The sequence below is a fragment of the Myzus persicae genome, unplaced genomic scaffold (genome assembly GCF_001856785.1).
Source record: "Myzus persicae strain clone G006 unplaced genomic scaffold, MPER_G0061.0, whole genome shotgun sequence".
Lineage (NCBI taxonomy): Eukaryota > Metazoa > Arthropoda > Insecta > Hemiptera > Aphididae > Myzus > Myzus persicae.
The window spans coordinates 204,649-225,104 of NW_019103288.1; the positions used below are offsets into that span (position 1 = coordinate 204,649).

General features: G+C 28.9%; 1 protein-coding gene across 1 annotated transcript in view; it reads left to right on the top strand.

Annotated features, from left to right (window-relative positions):
- The first annotated feature begins 3,960 nt into the window (after positions 1 to 3,960).
- LOC111034173 overlaps positions 3,961 to 20,456 on the top strand; it is a 35,417-nt gene continuing 18,921 nt past the window's right edge. The window contains exons 1-2 of the mRNA XM_022315249.1: positions 3,961 to 4,426; positions 16,493 to 16,706. Of these exons, the coding sequence (XP_022170941.1) occupies positions 16,520 to 16,706 (187 nt within the window). The 5' untranslated portion in view covers positions 3,961 to 4,426; positions 16,493 to 16,519. The remainder of the gene's footprint in view (positions 4,427 to 16,492; positions 16,707 to 20,456) is intronic.

Consider the following 20,456-nt stretch of genomic DNA (forward strand, 5'->3'; position numbering starts at 1 on the left):
GTTCAATTTTGTCTAATTTTGAGCTTCTTATTATAGATAAGTAACTATAGACTACTTAATATAAAATCAAATTACTATATTGTTGTAATCTGTTAAAATATTCATATAATCCTCCACAACATCAAAAATAAATCAACCCTATAATTTTTTTCTTTATAATACAATTTAATTTTACTGACCATAAACGGATAACGCATATTTTACAACTTGCATGATTGTACTTGGTCAGGTTGTAAATTCAATTTGTAGATAATAACATTATCATCTAGTAAACATTTTTATTGTTGTTAAGTAGTTAATAATATGCTACAACATAAAACATTTTCCTCATGCTTGATCGTTTTATAGGTAGTATTTTTTTTTTACAGCTACCATTACATATTATGTATATTTTATAAAACGTAAAAGTGTTTGTTATATTGTTCGACTGTACAAATTACAAAATATTATCTTAAAGTTTTATTAAACATCATTAATTTCAGGAATAAATTCTTATTGTAGTGATTTGGAACTATATACTCTTAAAACTATAATATAATTTATAAAACTTAGGTTTCATGATATATAGCTACAGGATTAAAGTCAATGCTTTTGTGGGTTGCAGTACTAAGCATAGCTTAACGTCTTAACTGTATTAATCAGAAAACAATTATTTTAAAAATGTAACAATTTGATTTTAAATGGCTATTAGAACCTTATGATATTCTGAGCAGAAGTGATAAAATGTATCGATTTATAACTATGAAGTGTGTTTACTTTTTATAATAAGTAGTAAAAATTATTTAAACTGTCAAATTCATAAGAGGTTTTTGATTATTTTGTTCTTTAAATGTTAATAAAAAATTATAAGATTTTCGATTTTTATAACAGTTTCAAGGTTTGAAAATTTTGTATTAAATTTATCATAAGATTTTCTTAAAGCAACCTTAAAATATCGAAAAAGAACATGATATTGGTCTGGAGGGGTTTTATACCACGAACCTATTACCTATATGTTAACATCGTTCTATGTACGAGAAATATATGGTACAGTTGACCTATAAATTAATATGATTTGAGGACATTTAATTCGCATTAGTTATCACAATTTTAATGTGTCGTTCAATTTACATAAGTATAATCATGAAAGTATTTTTACATTCAGCAGCACTTTAAATACGTTTTAAGTGTTGACGAAAGGGACCAGGGATTGTAAAAGTAATTGTTTAAGTAGTGACATTATTATATAGTAAATAAAATTTTGTTATGACTCATAAACTTATGACTATATAATGGTTTATTTTACAAAATTTTATTAAGGCGTTTGACTTCATCAGCGTTTTTATTCGTATAAATACGTTAGATTAATACTAGTGATACTACTACTAATAATAGTTTTTAAATAATTTTTTTTTAGTTGAATACTAAAATAATACTATGCTAGGATACGATATAGTAGAAAACCCCTAATATCGGTCCTAACTGTCATGCCAATCAGAAGACGTCATTTCATTTTACATGTGTACCGAACTAAAGAAATATAGAGAATTATATTTAATACAATACAAATAGTAATAATTTATTATTACTAATAATAACTTATATATTTTTTTTTTTTTTGTCAAGCACCTCCTTGTCCACTGTCGTAATCATATTATAGATACCAGAAAAGTCTAGATTTACCCGACAACCTCTTCGAAGACCTCAGTTCAACCTATGACAACACCAATAAAATAATTACATTTCTAAAACAAATTCATATGTACAACCTAATTTAAGGACCTATTATATTATTTATTGTAACCAAAAACAAATTAACATGTATAAACTAAGTTAAGGAACTATTGTTTTACTATATTATGTAACCAAATGCTCTCATTTTTTGTTACAAGCTAATAACCTTAGCAGTTGAAACTGTACCATGAATAAAAAAATTTTTTTTTAAATTGTTATATTTTATTGTATAACTATATAAAATACCATATGAAAAGCTAGACCCCTTCTGTCGAAGCTTATGATTAATTAAAATAAAAAAAACTTTTTTAAAGTAAAGGATATTATTTGTCAGCAAGCTGCAGTGCAATGATTAATGAATACTGCATAGTTGCAAATATGCATTTTGATATTCGATATTGTATACTTATATATGATGAAATCACTGGTCGTTCAATCGTTTAAACTCGACAAGTCTGTTCACATACAAATTCTGATTCTATTCTATGGTATAGGAATTTAATTTATAAACGCAAACCTACAGAACCTACGATTTAAGTCTTCTTAGAACATTTAATTCTATTTCTTAAAACTTGATTTTTAAAAACAATTATTTAAAACATACATGGCCGTTGCGGAGAGATGTTTGTTTTAAGTTGTATAATATAAATAATTGTTGAACAATATACGATATTGTAATATTAAGTAGGTACCTATATTATTCTCCACAAAAATAAGACAGCACGCATCAACTTATTATATATTATTGTATAATAGCAAATAACTTACAGATTGTTTCATAAAATGTCGATGTTTCAAAAATTATAGCTAATATTAACGTTGCATCACTTTTACATCATAAGTGGTCATAATTCCCAATTGGTTGGGGAGAGGTAACTACCCGCCAATATTTAATTTTCAAAATAAAAAATGAATACATAATGATGTCTATACAAAATATAAAATAATAATGACCAAAATTTGATTAAATTTGATTAGTTAAAACCCTTCCTCCAAAAAGCAGTCTATTGGGACTTCCTTTTGTTACACATATAATCACTAATCATAAACGAACAAACGCGATATGTTCATATTATAAGACAGTGTAATAGTGTATAATGTATTATGTAAATCCCTACACCTAAAATTATTGTCTTACAAAAATTTTATTTTAGTTTAAAGTTTTAATCTTGATTAGTTACTAGTTATAGATTAGTTTACTGACGTAGTATGTAATCAACTGTCTAATGTTATAAAATCAATGTTTTTTTCCTAACTTTGTACTGTTTTATGAATAATAGTATATAATAATGATTTCCGTGCTCACTGGCCACTGCTCGTATTTTAGACACACGAAATGTCCAATACCTGTACTGACACACTGTGCATTTTCATTGCTCAGTCAGCGCACCTAACTACAGTTAAGATTTAAATACTCATTATTGACATTGAATATTCTTTTTCCTAGTGGTTATTCGTTTTATTTTATTTTTTGTAATAATTTTGTGAAAATGAGTCTTCATTTTAATTATAGGTACATACAAATTTATTTTATTATTTCACTGGTATGCCTACTAAATATTTATTTTGAATGTAAAATTGACGAAATGTAATTCCTTAAAATGTCGTATCTAATATCTATTATTATAGAAAAGTTTTGTATATTACCTATATAAACAACAATAATGAACATTTCAAATTGTCGAACAGTTAATGTTATTTAAGTGAAATACTGACTTATTTAATTTATTTAATAACATTTTCTTATAAGGTATTATTTAAATAAAAATTGAATATTTTTGGTATATATTTGAGTGTTTTAGGTACCATTACGAATGATACTAATGAAAATAGTAGATATACAATGAGTATTTTAAATACTTTTAATACTTTACAAAAATAGATTTGGATTAAGACTTAAGTGTAGAATGTATTTTAAATAATTGTTGTTGCGTTCAATATAATTATAATACTATATAATTATAGGTACGTAAAATAATAGTTAAAGTACTATAATATGTACCTATCTATAGATTGTGTAATATAAAATATTATAAAAATACCGAACTTTCAAAACAATAATACTATGTCTCGTCTGAATTTATCTAATAAATAAAGGAAACAATTTAAAAATGTAACAAGGGGATGTGTGCCGTCGCATAAAGAACCTGTATGACGGAGGCCGATGCGTACCTGTAGGTAACTTACCTGTACGCGCACAAGGTAGCAGCTGCAGTCGCTTCGCGTCGTCGCCGTAACGCAGTTGGTACACACTGCGCGGTCGCACTATCGCTGCACAGTTGGTAATTGGTTGTCCGGTGAAAAGCCGCCGTGCCAGCCGCGCGACTTCATCGAAACCACCACAGAGTCAGTGCACCAATGGCTAACGGATAAACGTCGTTGTTTGTTGCCGATCGCTCTTAAAAATAATTATTATTGTACGAAAAATTCGCCGGTACGACGTTTTTGTGATTATAGTTCATTTAACATTACACTTTATTATTGTGACGATATTTTTAATGCTCAGTGCGCTCGTGTGAATTTCAATTATTATCATAATTTTTTTCTCGGTCTCGTCAATTTGCTTGAGGCAAAACGTCATGTAATCGAATACGCATTTCACGATAATACAGATATCTTCCGAGTCTAGTGCCGTTCAGACGAACTTACTGTATCCATATAGGTATCGAAGATACGACTCCCGTAGAGGAATAATTCACTGACGTGATATTTGGTGAGTACCCAATGGTCAATTTACTTACCTACAGAATTATGCGGTTTTCAATATTTCAATTTTTTTTTATTGCATTTCTATCTGTTAAAAAAAATCATATTTTTACTATCATAAAAACGTAATGTGGATGAATCAAAATCACCCGATCGTGAATTATTTCCACGTAACACAATCGAAGTAGTTATGAATGCGCATGTTTAAATAGATACCTAGGTACCTACATAATGTTATAAAAATATACCGTTTCGGATGTGTTACAGGACGACTAAATAATAATAATATGATACTACCGCACCTCATATAGCCGTGTGTATATAAAAAAAAAATTATAAAAAACAGGTTCGTCTCGTGTTTGTGTGTGTTTGTGTTGGGGGGGGGGGGAGAGCGTAACCACCGCTAGTCCACCCTACACCCGGTCAGGTGAATACAATGGGTTAGGAACATTCCGTTCGGAGTTTTGGGGTTGTCTCTCTTGTGCGGAGACGTACTACTGACTCCTGCTCCTCTTCACTACACCCTACCATGACTCGCGATAGCAATGTGTCTATGTTATTAAACTATTATATTATGTGCTTGTGTATTTGTGTATTCGTGTATGTGCATTTGTATACCTATTTGTAGGCATATCGTTAGGTAGTGAAATCACGATTTATTCCATTAATATCGGTGTCATCTTGCCGTCTTGGTTGTATTCATTGATGTGATATTATGTAGGTACTTTCCTTCGTAGTTATGCGAATCGTCGATTCGCATAACATAATACTTGACCGACCGTCCAAATGACCGTCATAAATGTATGACATTAATATTAAGTATTATCGAGGAGGAGTAGGCAGGATTTTGCTATACATTGTTCTACAGGGGAAAACTTAACTAGGATCCTTTACAACATCGGTTTGCTGATATCATGAGTAGACATTTTAGACTTTTGCAGCAAACTTCATAGAATCCTATGAATTACAGTTGTACTGTTGTAATACACACCTTTGGCAATACGTTAATTGGTTACTGAAAGTAGTTTTAAATTTTACTGAAATTTAGGGTCCTCGACCCTCTCAGCTACTTCACTGGTATTGATGTTACAAAATGTTATTATAATGTTTGTAAAAGGTTACTAATTTTTTTTTAAATTGATTCGTTCAGTTAAATTTATTCCGAGTTTAATGTTACATTTTTTTTTTATTTTTAATTTCTCAGTATAAATAACGTTTGATAAAACGATTATTATTGTTATTAATATATATTTTTTGCGACTAGATCTATTATTTCTTTAAGTCAAAGTGGATTTAACATGGATTTATTTAATCCTACGTCTACGTGTTTGGCGTTTAATAATAATGATACCCTTGACTTTACCCATAGCGGTACTTGACACATAGATCTTTTCCCGTGCACTTATATTCGAGGATTAAATAAGTATCGTGTACTGAGATAGATTAAAATTCAACCGGAGCTACATTTTATTTTTTTGTTTCGGAAAGGGGTCACATAATTGTTTAACAAAAATACGAAAAATATCGTATGAAACAAGTTTTTTTTCACCATCGTGTAAAATTTTTTTAAATACAAAATAATGGTGAACATTATCCATATTCGCAATCCGGTTGATCAACTATGTTTTTTTTTACGTTTCATATATTTGCATTTTCACATTCTTGTAGTAAGTATATATAAATAATACAGTGAAATCAAAAGTCACTTACAAGGCTGAATACATGTATGTATACGTGTATAGTAAATGATGGTGGTTGCTTTTCCTGAAATTTTACTCATCTCGTCCATCGCGATAAAAATGTGTTATAATTGTTGATGTATAAAATAAATGCCATTTATTATATTAACTGCGTCCCTCTCCCGGCGGCCCCTTAAAATGATAAGTCATAACGCGTCTTCGTATTCTATAAAAATGTCAAATTAGCGGTGATCGTTGTTTGGTATATATATAAGATGAATACTCGTATTTGCATGAAAATGTCGCGTAGTCGGTGTAATATACTGAAACGGCTTTCTTGTAATCAACGTAAATAATTAGGTAAAACCTATGTCCATTCGTTTTATTTTTAGTTCCTATCTTTAGGTTTTATCAAATACAAATGATCTTAATCTAGTAACATAATCTTTCATTCGTAATATTTTTTCTCCAAATGTTAATTTTTTAATTTTACCAAATGATAACAATATCACTTTCTACTCCACCACGTTTCCGGATGATTCGAAGACCATATCAATTGTAAGAAGTAGAATCTTGTATTTGTTAATCAATTTGTACTTACAAAGGAGTACTCAAAAACAAAATTTAAATGTAATTATCAAAATATTAAACGATATTATAATCTTGATAATAGTTACGACACATTATGCAGTTCTATAAGCTTTGAGAACGGGTTTTCGTGCACATAAAACACTAGACCTGTATGGCAGGATTCGATAGAACTTGCACGGTACCAGTGATCAGTGGGTCGAGTGGATTTCTCGTAAGATTATATGTTTACATTTGCAGACAATCTAGCGAGTACGACTGTAATAATTCTGTTGTTAATATTATGATTATGTAATTGCGTTCAACGATTACATCGCTTCTTTTAAAGGAAAGAAGATGCAAACAAAACAATAATAATTCCGTACGAATGCATTTAAATGTTTGATCTATGGCTTTTTGAAGTCATTACCAGAGCTTTTTATGAAGGTACAAAGAATGATCTAAAATTCGGCAAATTCATTTTTAATTTAAAAAAACCATATTTATTTATAATAGATAGTTATATGATTAAAGTAAATTACAAGATAATTTGACATTTATCAGTCAATAAAAAGTTAGGTTATTTTCAATCTTGATTTCGGAAGTTATTACTTGCATCGTGTATACCTTTTGTAAGAAAGTGATGGTGGGATATTTGTAAATGATATTTATGGTTTATTGTACAAAACAATAATTAGCCAATAACCATTAATATTTTTTTTATTATTAAAAATAATTTGTTCAATGTTATAAATACATAATATACAATACCTAAAACTGCGTAATGCCTATTATGTATACATGTATTTATTTTTTAAATTAAAATACCTATACTATGTATATGTTGATATTTCCAAAAACTAAATATTAATTATATTCTGCAGTATTTACTTACCTTCTCATTACAGTTAATATGCTATTATTATTATTATTGAAAAAAGTTTGTTTAATGCCAAACATATGTAGAAGATACACAATGAATGTTTTTATCATTATTAAAAGCTTTATTCGGTAAAACACTGGTTTATTTTATTGAAATGTCTATTCCATAAAATTGACATAAAATCATTAAACTATTAAGTAGTAACATGCGTCGAAAATCTATTGGGGAGCCAATATTTACATGAACATAATGTATTATCTGGGACGCAAGTACGCAACTAGTTTTCACCTTATGTACAGTGCCGCAGTTTGTCAATTTACATTATTATATCTTTTCTATTGTATACGACGTAATATGGAGGGGTGGTATAAAAAAAACTAATTTTTTTAAAATTGACAGTAAAATATATTAAGAATGTTGCTTTTAAAAGTTAAAAATGCTTTATCAATCAAAATCATAACAGTTTAAAAATTCAAAAAAAAACCAACAAGTATCATTCAAACGTAAGAGTTTCTTTGATATGAAGAACACATTTTGTGCTGGAGAAGCAATGCTTTTAAGTACTCAGAAAAAAATAATTTTTGCTTTGAATCCTCGCCCTAGTAATAACTTACTTATCTGACTGCTTGTGTTTAATTACTGTGATTGACTATGGAAATAATTTTCTGAACTCTGATACATAATATTATATTATATCAGACAGTAACGATTTATCAAATGGGATATTCTCATTAGTCATTACCTAAACTTTGCCTATTTAGTAAATGTGATTGCAGTTTTCGATTACAAGCCTCTATATATAATACAGTTAGTAATTGCTGATGATATATTCGGATCGAAAATTGCAATACCAATACGTATCGCCACACTTGTTACACGTAATTTGAAACATGCAAAGAGGAATACATATACGTATGCACGTGCATGGGTGTACGAATAAAAAATGTATATACTTGGCATACAATACCCAGTTGCACCATTCATGTACCCGGCGGGTTCGTACCTTAATTAAATATAATAATAATTAACACAAAGTCGGCGAATACGACCTTGTTCTGATGATACAATTGCGTCGTGAGTATATTATAATATCGAGAGTAATAAAACCAGGAACTGTTCTGGTAACTATAAAGACCTTACGTCAATAGTGTTTTCGAGTGATTAAATCACATTCAAAATATACTTTAAGAACTAATTTTTGTTTTTCATAAAGTTTTCTTGTATAACTTGGTGGGTTAAGTAAATAGAGAAAGAGTGAAGTCTATTTGTGATTAGCCCTAATGGGATTAAAGCACTCGCACATTTGTTGGAAAATTATTATGTTTGGTTATTTGTTTGTAACCATTATTATTTATTCGACAACATATTATACATCGTGTACCAAGATTAAAGATTCAAGAATCGTTTTCGTATCTGCAATATTTTTTTTATCTCGGTATGATATTATACATTATACTATATCATGCTAGAGTATGACGTCACATTTTATTGAAGAAAACGACAACAAAGAGGCGACGTATAGCGGGAGCGGAGGTTATTATTACATCCATTCTTGAACACGAATGTTAACATTGTTGATCATCTGACCAGTCTGCAACATGTTATAATGACAAAAAATTAAATTACAGTTTGTACTTAATGGTTTTATCATTTCATCAATCACGACCAGTCTTTAACTATTTTTTTTTTTATTATACTTACATATATGTGTATATATGTATATATATATATTTTATACCAAAGGTATAGTTACAAAATTTAGCGGACGTGAGCCTACAAATATCTGCAATATTAAATGTGAATTTGAAAATTTAAATTTTCATACTTTCTTTATCAAAGCAATCATCTATACATGAATACATTTTTCTCGTTATAAAATAAATTGTTCATGTCGAACATCATATCTGCTGTTAATTCAATTTCACTTATTATTGTTAAAGCTCTGCTGATTATAGTCAATGATTTCATTGTATTTTTTTAAATTTATCTTATAAAAATAATTAAACTTTTGACGCTTATTAACTTTGATCTTTATAATTTTTGTATATCGGCCAAAAAATAATGGAAAAAACAGTGTTACGTATTATTTCAGCGTGTGTCTTCATTACTTTCATAATCAACTCATATAGTTAAGTTAATACAATAATGTGGTTTCATTTGACGTATAATAAAATATAATGTAATATGTAGGAAATACTACGTGGAGAAAGTTTTTCTTTTAGATTTTATCATGTTGATTTAATCGAATACAAAATAATGCATTCAAGGACTAGTGTCGAAAATTAACCAAAGAAAAACAAATGTTTAGTCTCTTACCATAATTTGGAAAACTTCCGTCAACATTGTACAACACTTCAAATGACAAAACATTGCAAAAGAGAAAAATATCGAAATCACAACAATAACACTAAAATATAATAAAATAGTTACAATAACCGATAACAAAAATATTTTAATGGAACGTGTCCATACTTATCTTTGGCTATGCTCCAATTTGACAACGATAACGTTTTTCGTTCGATCACGATATCCATCTTCTACGATTAGCATCGGGGTGCATTAACCATAAGATCAAATTTGTACACTATTTTCTATGTATTTAAAAAAAAGATAAACTCAAAATTAAATTCAAGAGAAAAGTATTTCCATCGGTAGTTCCGTTGCTGAATCCTTATAACTTATCATTTATTTACTGTTATTATTATTACCTTCACATATTATTATATGCCTATTTTAAATTCAATTACAGATAATAACGTTTAAAATAAACATAATTAAGTATAGCATGTATATAAGTTTTACATTTATATATTGATAGGAGTTAATTTTAATTTAAACTATCATATTATTATTACTATATCATACCGATTTTTATGATAGTGGAGGAGGGAGGTGTTAAAACCTTAGTTAAAACATATTGAATCAGCAAATTTATACTTTGGTCTTATTCATACATTGTATTTTAAATTTTAATAATTATGTATATGTTGATATTGTTGATTTTTTTTTAATTAAGTAGGTTATGAGTTTTAATATTAAATATTGTCAAATTATTTTTTTAAAGTTTTTTCACTTAGAATCCTGGAAAACTAAATTTAAATGACTTAAGATCACTTAAGGTTTACAAATAATTATAATCTTATAAGTTGATGTTTAATTTTTTTAATTGTCATTACACATATATCTATTTTAACAAATAGTTGAAAAAGTATATATGAATTATGTAATTATGTAATTATGTCATCTTAACGATATTTTCAAATAACCAATTTTATTTCAAGAAACAAATTTAATCCATTTTTTAATATGCAAAATAATAAGTTATGGATGAAACAGAAACAGGAAATCTTTGCGTAAATCGTCTTTCACAATAATATCTAGCAATAATACTTGCATTTATTGTATTGTATATATAGTGTATAAAAATATAATATATGAATATACTATACCTATAATGTAGTGTGTACAATACTAGAAAATATTGTTTGGATACCTTTCACATTCTAAAAGAGCTCAAGGACCGTAATCATAATTCTATCAAAGATTCTATGCTTTACGAGCTATGATTGCTAATTTAGTTTGATGGAGATTACTTGGAGCAAGTTCAATGTTTCTATCGGTTTATATTTATCATAATTCATTAGGTATATTAGATAAATAAAAATTACCTGCATTATTTTTAATAAATAATTTATATTGTATTATACAAGTACAACTGTTATGTATTATTATAGAAAAACAGATTGTCCTAATATCAAATAATATTTTTAGTATAATTTGTTGATACGCACTAACTCTAAAATGTTTTTAATAGATAGCCGAAAGTTTCTGTACTTAAAAGCTGTCAATTATTTTTTTCTTTTATTACCTATTACTAATAAAAAAAAATTTATAATTTTGGAACATCATTTGATGTTTTTATATTTATATAGGTATTGTATTGAGTAGGTATTAGAAATTAATGTGATTTGATGCGGAATTTTCAATAGTTAAAACTTTTTTGACATTAAATTCATTGTAAATTTAGAACTCTCGGCATATTTTGCTCCGACGCCGTTTTTAAAAGTATTAAAACAATTATTTTCAATATTACTTATAAATTATAATATATTATTATCGTTGAACGAAATAGGTTTATTTTAGTTTTCTGTACCTACACTCTATATAATAATCAATAATTAGTAATTACTTATTGTAGGAACCTACGCAATTAATTAATTATTTTTATTTACAGAACTGCTCAATGACTGTATTGACACGCCTATATTTATACATGTATCGGCGTATCGCTATTGTTTGAGATTTCTAGGGAGATGAATAATGTATTCAAGATTACCTATTATATATTTTAATTTTTAATAATTTGTCAATTCGTCAAGTAAATAGGTTAGTCAACATTTAAACTTATTGAAAAACCAATAATAATGTGGTACCATGTATCTATATTATTATCACAAACGTTCAGAAGATAATTAAAATAATATAAATATTATACATAATATATATACAATATACATTATACCTACATAATATGTACCACGCATAATATAATATTTGCAGACGAACCACGGTCACTGACCGACGTAAATACACTCCTAACCTAACCTGTACTGACTCGGGCATTTGGGTTAGAGTTTCGATAACAGTTGGGGCCGTGTCGCCGCAGTGACAACCGGTTCCTTGCATAATATTATTCACGTCTTTCCTTAATGAGTAAATCGTTTAGGTTTCTGAGCGCGTTATTCCCACTCGTTGCCATATATACTCTTTGTAGAATAGGGTACGCGAACATAATAGTATAATATGAGTATCGATATTTATTGGTGTAAAACCTACAGAAAAATAAAATTATATTCCTCTGACGGGCCTATATTTTTTCCCATAAAACACTCGGTAAGACGCCGAGAGCGTGATTAAAGATTGGCTGTGACAGTGACAGCGGCCGTACACATTCTAACTTATTACTCGAAATATTTACGTTTCATCTATCATTGTGAATTCTGCATTTCTACGTCTGAAACCGTTGCTAATGTGATGCTAGTGTGATGCACATGGAATAATTTCTAAATTGTTTTGAAATCAGCAGATGGGTGAAATTGTTTTAACGGTGATTAGGTAACGTAAATCTGCTGCATACAACTTGAATGTTTTTCTGCAATAATCGCAAACCTACATCAAAAAATAGACCAAGTATCCTCAGAGATCGTGTCCTATGTGACATTATTATGATCAGAATGGTGTTCAGAGTATGTAAGAAATGAAACGTTTGTTAGTGCGTAACACATCCCTATTTGCGAGGCTGTGGTTGATACCGCCTGTTAGAAAACGACGGTGGCTATCGGACTGATGACAATAATTATTATCGTACAGATGTGCCTGTTGGCAACCCTTATTGTAATTAGGATAATATTGTCCGTAGACGTGTTTCGGTGTGAAATCCAATGTGACGGTGGCGTATATATTGTGTATGTACTACCTATATTATATTATGTTTGAGGCGCTGTGCATTTGTCTTCTTTATAATATATAAAAATGGAGGTCATGGCTATACGGTTCTTGCCACGAGAAGAAGGCATAGTTACAGTAATATGAATACATACAAAAATAATAAAAATTAATTTTCGGACCGGCCGGCAGACGGTGAGCACTGGATCTTATAGCACATCAATACATTATTTGGTATCGGTGTAAGACTGCGGCTCGAGTTAAATCATTTTAACATTTAAACTGTTGGCGGCCAAAACTACTTTTCTGTACGTGTGTGTGTGTGTGTGTGTGTGTGTGTGTGTGTGTGTGTGTGTGTGTGTTTATGTGAATGTTTACGCTTCTTTTTAGCGATATTGCACGCGCATTTCCGGTACCAGTTAAAGTTAACCGGGTCGTCGCCAGTGAGTCTGACATATTTATTTGTATGTTTTATGATTATTATTATTGTATGAACCAAAAATTGTAAAGTAAAAGGACCTAATACTCGTATACCACGGGTTGAAGTAAGACGCGTTCCGCGTGTCACGGTGTGTACGTCAATTAAAAATTAACGCTTTCAAAACATTTCTGAACAACCGGTAGAGTCGTATTCAACTTAAGGTACCTAATATATAATATTATATACTACACCGGTGCGTGTGTAATAACCGTGAATCCACTACTGCTGCTGCTTAGAGGTACTGAATAGGTACAGATTTCGTACGAAATGCAAAACGTTTACAAACTGTACAGATTATGTCATGTGATGATTCGTATATTTCTTCAACATTTCACAAAAATCCTGTTGACTACGAGATAATACTACAAACTATGTTAAACGTGTTTGCTTTTAATAAAGTTAAATGTCTACCTGTAATAGTATTCTATGTAGTATAAACATATACTTGAATATTGCAATATAGGCATTTTAAATGTTTTGCTTAGTCGAATACCTAAAATGTTTGTATTGGAAACATAGGTATTGCTTAATATGGATAAACCATTAAAATACACAAAATAATTGATAAACACGCTTAGGGGTCGTAAAGGTAAAGCAATTTAATATTTACACATCTTCCTAAACGATTACTTAATTATTTACACAATATTACGGCCAGTTATCTTTGAAGTGTACCTTAGTGTAATTTGTTGATTTATAACGTAACGCTTAAAAATTTTTCTTTGCGTCTGATGTGCATATGGGTTGAATTAACACGATTGAATAGATATGCTAATTAATTTCAAACAACCCATCATATCGATATTGCACTAGTACACTACGATAGGTGTTATTATTTATTCTTATTGTCTTCGAAGCTTGTTTGTTTGTTGTAAGATTTCATTCGACGATCGTGGTATCATCCATCGATCATTGGGTTAGGCAACACACAGTTTTGGTTAGGGTTCATGGTTATTGATACAAATTTGAAAACTACCGTTCATTTTTTTACTCATTTTAATCAGACAAGGCCAACATATTATTACGTATGGATATAAAACGATTTCCAATGTTATCAATAACAAACCCGTACTATGTTACGTTTTGGGTGACCAGCGACGGACCCTTTAAGAGGCCTGTGAATAAAATATGATATGCACACAAGGTGACCGGAATATTTGTATTGTATGTGTGGTGCTCCCTATGACTTGTGTACTGTTAGTTGTTACACTACAGCCTATAAGCTGCGTGTACCTATAAACACGTGTATTTTTTTTTTGTCGTTATAAACATAGACCTTGACACCATTATCATGTGTTTCGTTTCTTTGACTAAACCATAGAACTGCCTGTTGTAAACGTCCCAAGTAATAATTCCTGATGCACCGCTGCTCTCTATTCCGATGAGTACGATAAAACAAAATGTAGGTATTATATCGTTTTGAAAAAAATAAAAAATATCGAGATTTTACGGTTAAATCTTCCACATATATTACCAGCTAGGTACCTACCTATAACAAAATATAAATTTTGAAAAAAAATGGTTTTTCTTTTTAAATTATTCCATTTTGTGTCACGTCCTGATGCTCTTGCAAACAGACACACTTGATGGTTTTCAATATACATAATATAATATGAAAATTGCCTTATTTATACACGGTTGGTTTTGTACGAATTAAAAAAATATGAATTTAAAGTAACGATGTTCTATAATGGTATAATGGAACTGCACGGTCTGTAAATAAAATTGAAGATGCTCATATGAGTGTAACGGACTATTTTTCGCTATTATGTATATCGTCTTACTGTCAGTTTTACTCTAACCTTATTAGTTATCACTTTCATACATAATGTTTTTGTTCTTCATACTTGAAACTATTCGCGTATACTTAAACTAACAGGCAGTAAATACATAATATTACAAAATGATATGCGTATTTGCTATTAGTTTGTATTACAGTTGTAAGTAACAGCGTGTAAAACTATATATAATCCAAGTACAGATATGTGCATACTATACACACAAATGTTTAACATTAAATTCTTTCTCTCTATGTAATGCTAAATATTAATTACCTGTAGATACTCAATTTGTATAGTGCATTTAGTTGATAATTAAACAACCTCCATAGGTACTGCCTGATGTAGGTATATATTGTAATTTATTTTTGAATCGCAAGTCGTTATAATTAATTATAGACATTTTTTCGTTTTTAAAAATGTCGTTATTCCTGTATGTATATGTAATTTATTATATTAAACAAAAATCTCAAATTGCTTAAAGCAAAGTTTGCAAAAAAAACTTTATTTTACAATTAATGTATAAAAGGTAATATTTGAACTTTCAAACCACCAAGGTGTATAATAATTATGTTAGTTTTCCGAAACATAATTGTGTTTGACATCAAATATTGACAACATTAAAATTAATGTAATATATTTTTAATTTAACTGTTTATTTTACATATAGTTGTCACTTTGTCAGTGCAGCTGTAAATTGTCGTAAATTTCATCCTTCAATAATTTGAACAAAAATTGTTTCACCTAAATAATTTTACTTACCTATGTTAAATAGAAATTCGTGCAAATTAGACAAAAATAAACGGCAATGATAATTATTTTATCAATAATTAAATTAAATTAGATACCCTTTGAGTTAATTTAATAACTCATTAGAATTAGAGTACAAGAAACATAACGTAATCATGGAAGTTTATCAATATTTAGTGGTTTTTGTGCCTGTAAATATATTGATGTAAGATATGCTGTTATACTATTTTATTGTATGCAAGTCACCACCTGTTAAACAATTTGTTCATAAATAACGTGTATACATTGTTTTTTCTAAAAAAGCAAAACATTTCAGATTATAATATATCTCATAAAATTGTTTTTATTTTTAAACTTATTTTGCTTGATTGGTGTATTGGTATTAGTTGTTAATGACTGAATTGCAGTTTGACTTCTTAACGACCTTAATAATAACGTTGTAGCTATATAACGAAACTAATCACGACATGTATTTGGCTTTGTTATACAGGTCTATAGATCTAATGCTTGAGCCATAATGAAGCACGAAAGTCAGCACCCTGAGCTCATTTCAAACGGAAAAGGAAAGCCTTTCAAAAAAAGCATCAGTTTAGGTTCCTTGGGTCTAGGAAAGCTGTGGCGAAGGCGATCTGTGACCATAACCGAGTACGATCCATGTTACAAGGTCGTCTATCTGGGCAACGTCCTCACTGGCATAGCCAAAGGTATGTACCATATTATAACTATTATTATTTTCAAACGATTTAGGCTATAGAATTCTTCCTTAACTAGATACCTACGTCATTTGGCTTTGCCGTATAAATTATGACTCCCACGTCCTGTGTTTGTAAAGCAACTGTAGAACGTGTTCAACTATAGGTTAGATCGTAAACTCGTATCGAAAGCCTGAGGCGCATTCGTTAAATACGTCATATTTTGATTTTTAACCAAATATAAATACCTTAATCGTATAGAATTACTTGTATATTTTATTTTAGTTAATATCAATTTTTTTTCTTATTATTTTTTCTATTATTATTATTGTTGTTATCATTTAATATTAATTTATACAAACCAACCTCGTCTTTGATGGTTAATAAAAAGAAGTCGTGTTGTTATTTACAAATAACGATTAATCATAGAAAAAAAAAATAATGTTGTCAATGTCGATAAAGAAGAAAACATTTTTTATATCAAAAATTGAATTTTAAATTTGAATCAATGAACATACCGTCATTTTATATTTAATTACATATTTCAACGTATTTTTTTTTCACTCCTACAATTCATTATATTTACTCTATCATATTTAAAAATATATATATTCAGAATAAGTTTGATTTATAGTATTATGTATTATGTATATAAGTATTATTTTATAATTTGACTAACGGATATTGACTTATTGATAATTTTCTATAGGTAATAATAATGTACCTGTATCAAATTTAAATTCCAATAGAATTTCAATCTTAATTCCTTACGATAATTATAGTTTAACGTATACACGACAACTTTGAAGTTTAACATAAAATATTTTTCATTTTTAATATATGAAATTAACTGTACAAAAGTATTTTATTTTATACCATAGAAAGATATAGAGTTATATAACAGAATTTTAAGACTTTCATTGTGGTGGAGTTTTTGCCATTACATACGATCTAGCTCGTAGATATAAATTTTTAAACCGTCTGCTTTTTTTTTATTCTATTCAGTACGTACCATGATTATTTTCCTTGTATATTGTATATTTACACCATTTCAAGTGTTATTCATTCCCATCACCTTCTGGTTGAAAAAATATACATATATATATAGGTAGATAGTAGATACATACACATAACACATGGAACGGACGCAAACACGTAGTTTTGCTACAGTGACAGACACACCTTTGAATCAGACACAACCTCTATCTCACTCACTCCTGGGCCGAAGCTACGCCTATCAACCGTTCGGAAATATCTTCTAACGCATTCCATTGTGGAAATTTGCCACATTGTTCAGAACGACATTATAATATTATAATATATGTATGCGATTATATTATATTATGTATATGTAATATACTCAATATAATGTATTGAATATTTCCAAGCGGACGTCACCGTCAATGCTTGTTGGAAGCTCCACCCACCCCATGCAGCCGTGTAAAATAATAATTATAATTATAAAATAATATACATAACAATAATAAACGTTTACAGTGTCTATAATATCGTAGTCAGTCTAGCCTCTAGTGGCTTCTTTTTCTTATAAAACGGTGTGCCATTTTTCGTAATCTGCTAATTTGTTCCAACCATCTGCATCTCCACTGCTATGTCACTGATGCTCCATTGACGTGTACTAACCACGAGTTAACAAATAACCGTATAATGTGAAGTGGAGTGGAGTGCACCGCCTACCATCGAACACCGATCATACATTTTTTCACTTGCATAATATTATACACAATACATATATATCTACGACTTACCTATATGTATATTATTATCACTACACTATCTGCAAATAAAACAACGTTTTATTCATTATTTCACTGTACCTAATATAATATTTTAATAATATTTTTTTGGGGGGTTGATGTAGTATAGTAAATAATAGTATACCTAAGATACTACTGCAGTATTTTTTTTAGGGTTTTTTTTTTAAAGACAGAAAAATAGTCTATCATCATAGGTGCATATAAATAATATTTAGGTGTTTGATGCGCACTTGTAAGACTGCAGATTTTCAAGTATATTATATTTCTCAATCAAAGTATATTTTGTCCTTCATTTTTGTTGCAACATAATTTACGCTGGATTATATTTATTAAAATCTTGTCATTTTTGTTTTACTGATTGAAAATTTTACAATTTTCTTCTCAACTATATACATTGATTATTAACTGTTATTGACGATATATTATGTACCTCTATCTACTTACTGAAAATAACAATTACTATAATAGTTATCGCTTATCATTTTATCATATTAATATTTACTTACTGTATTTATCATTTCATGTTTATTAATGAATAACAATTCCATTTTTTTACTAAAATTTGAGACGTAGGTACCTACCTAAACTAATGACAAAATTAGTGCATATATTGAAATATTAAATGATTTATACTGTTAATAGCTTTATTACATTTTATAGCATGTATATATCCGCTCCATAATCATCAGTTATAATATAAAAATATTAACGTGTAAACATAATATATTGGCTTCCAAATTCCTGAAAAAAAAATTACACTTATAATAAATGTCGTCAATGTTCCTGCTAAATTTTTCGTAGATTCTATAAAAAAAGTTTCATGTGCGTGTCATAAATCAAATCAAATGTAATATCGTAATAACATTCCGTGTACTATATCTTTATGTTTTTACGAGTCTCCTTGGGGCTTGGTCGTATTTTATTGCATTGCAATATCGCTAAACAGTGTTTTGTCGATAATAATAAAAAAACTGTGAACTGGCTTGTATAAAGGTTGTAGATATAGTCATTCTCGTTTATTCTGCAGTCCGTGTCAACCATTCCAGAAGTTTGACTAAGTTGCTATGTTCCCATCCAGGAATCATATGGCTATAATAAACATTGTTTTGACGGTATTGGTACATTATTGTGAATATTAAATTAAAATGTTTATAAAATATAATTCAAATTTTAACTTTTAACTTGACATATTATAGACTTAATTCTGTATACCTATAGACTATAATATATAGTACAATAGCTTACAGTAGGTAAACTCTTGGAACAAAAACAAACAATCATCTGTATTGCTTCTCTGTCCATCATATACTATGTAGGTATTAATGTATTAACCCCTATGGCCATATACAATCCTTCTAATCCGTTCGACTGTTTGTTCAAACTTATTTTATTTAGCAGGTGACATTCATTTGCTCCAATAGGTTTTTGCAAAAATACAATAATATTGAATATTATAATTTAATATTATTAAATACTCGTAAAAAATATAACACCGATAGGCGATAATCTATAAAATTATATCTTTTCTTTATCCTTTTGCACTGCTGAGCCACCTAGCTATTGGAATGCATGTTATACCAACCATTTATTGATAGGACTCCGGATGGAGTAGGATAGTAATATTATATTATAATACTATAATATACATTTTAATACATATTCGGACCATTTGCTAACTGGTTTCATGAGATGTCCATGATGACAATCGTTGGACTTTATCGTTGTGTATAGTGAGTAGTGACGGTATATAATACAAATAGAGTATACACCTATACTATATAAATGCGTTCAAAGTTGTGAATAACATCCCTGTTATGGACTATTGCCACGAAAATAAATAAGATTTATAGTAGTCAATAAATGGAATAAATATAAGCAGCAGTAGACATGTACCACCTATAAATTTCTGTCACTGTATTCAATAATAATTATAGAAAGAAAACATTTATTTTTAAGGACTGTATAGAATAGTGAAATAAAATTGTAC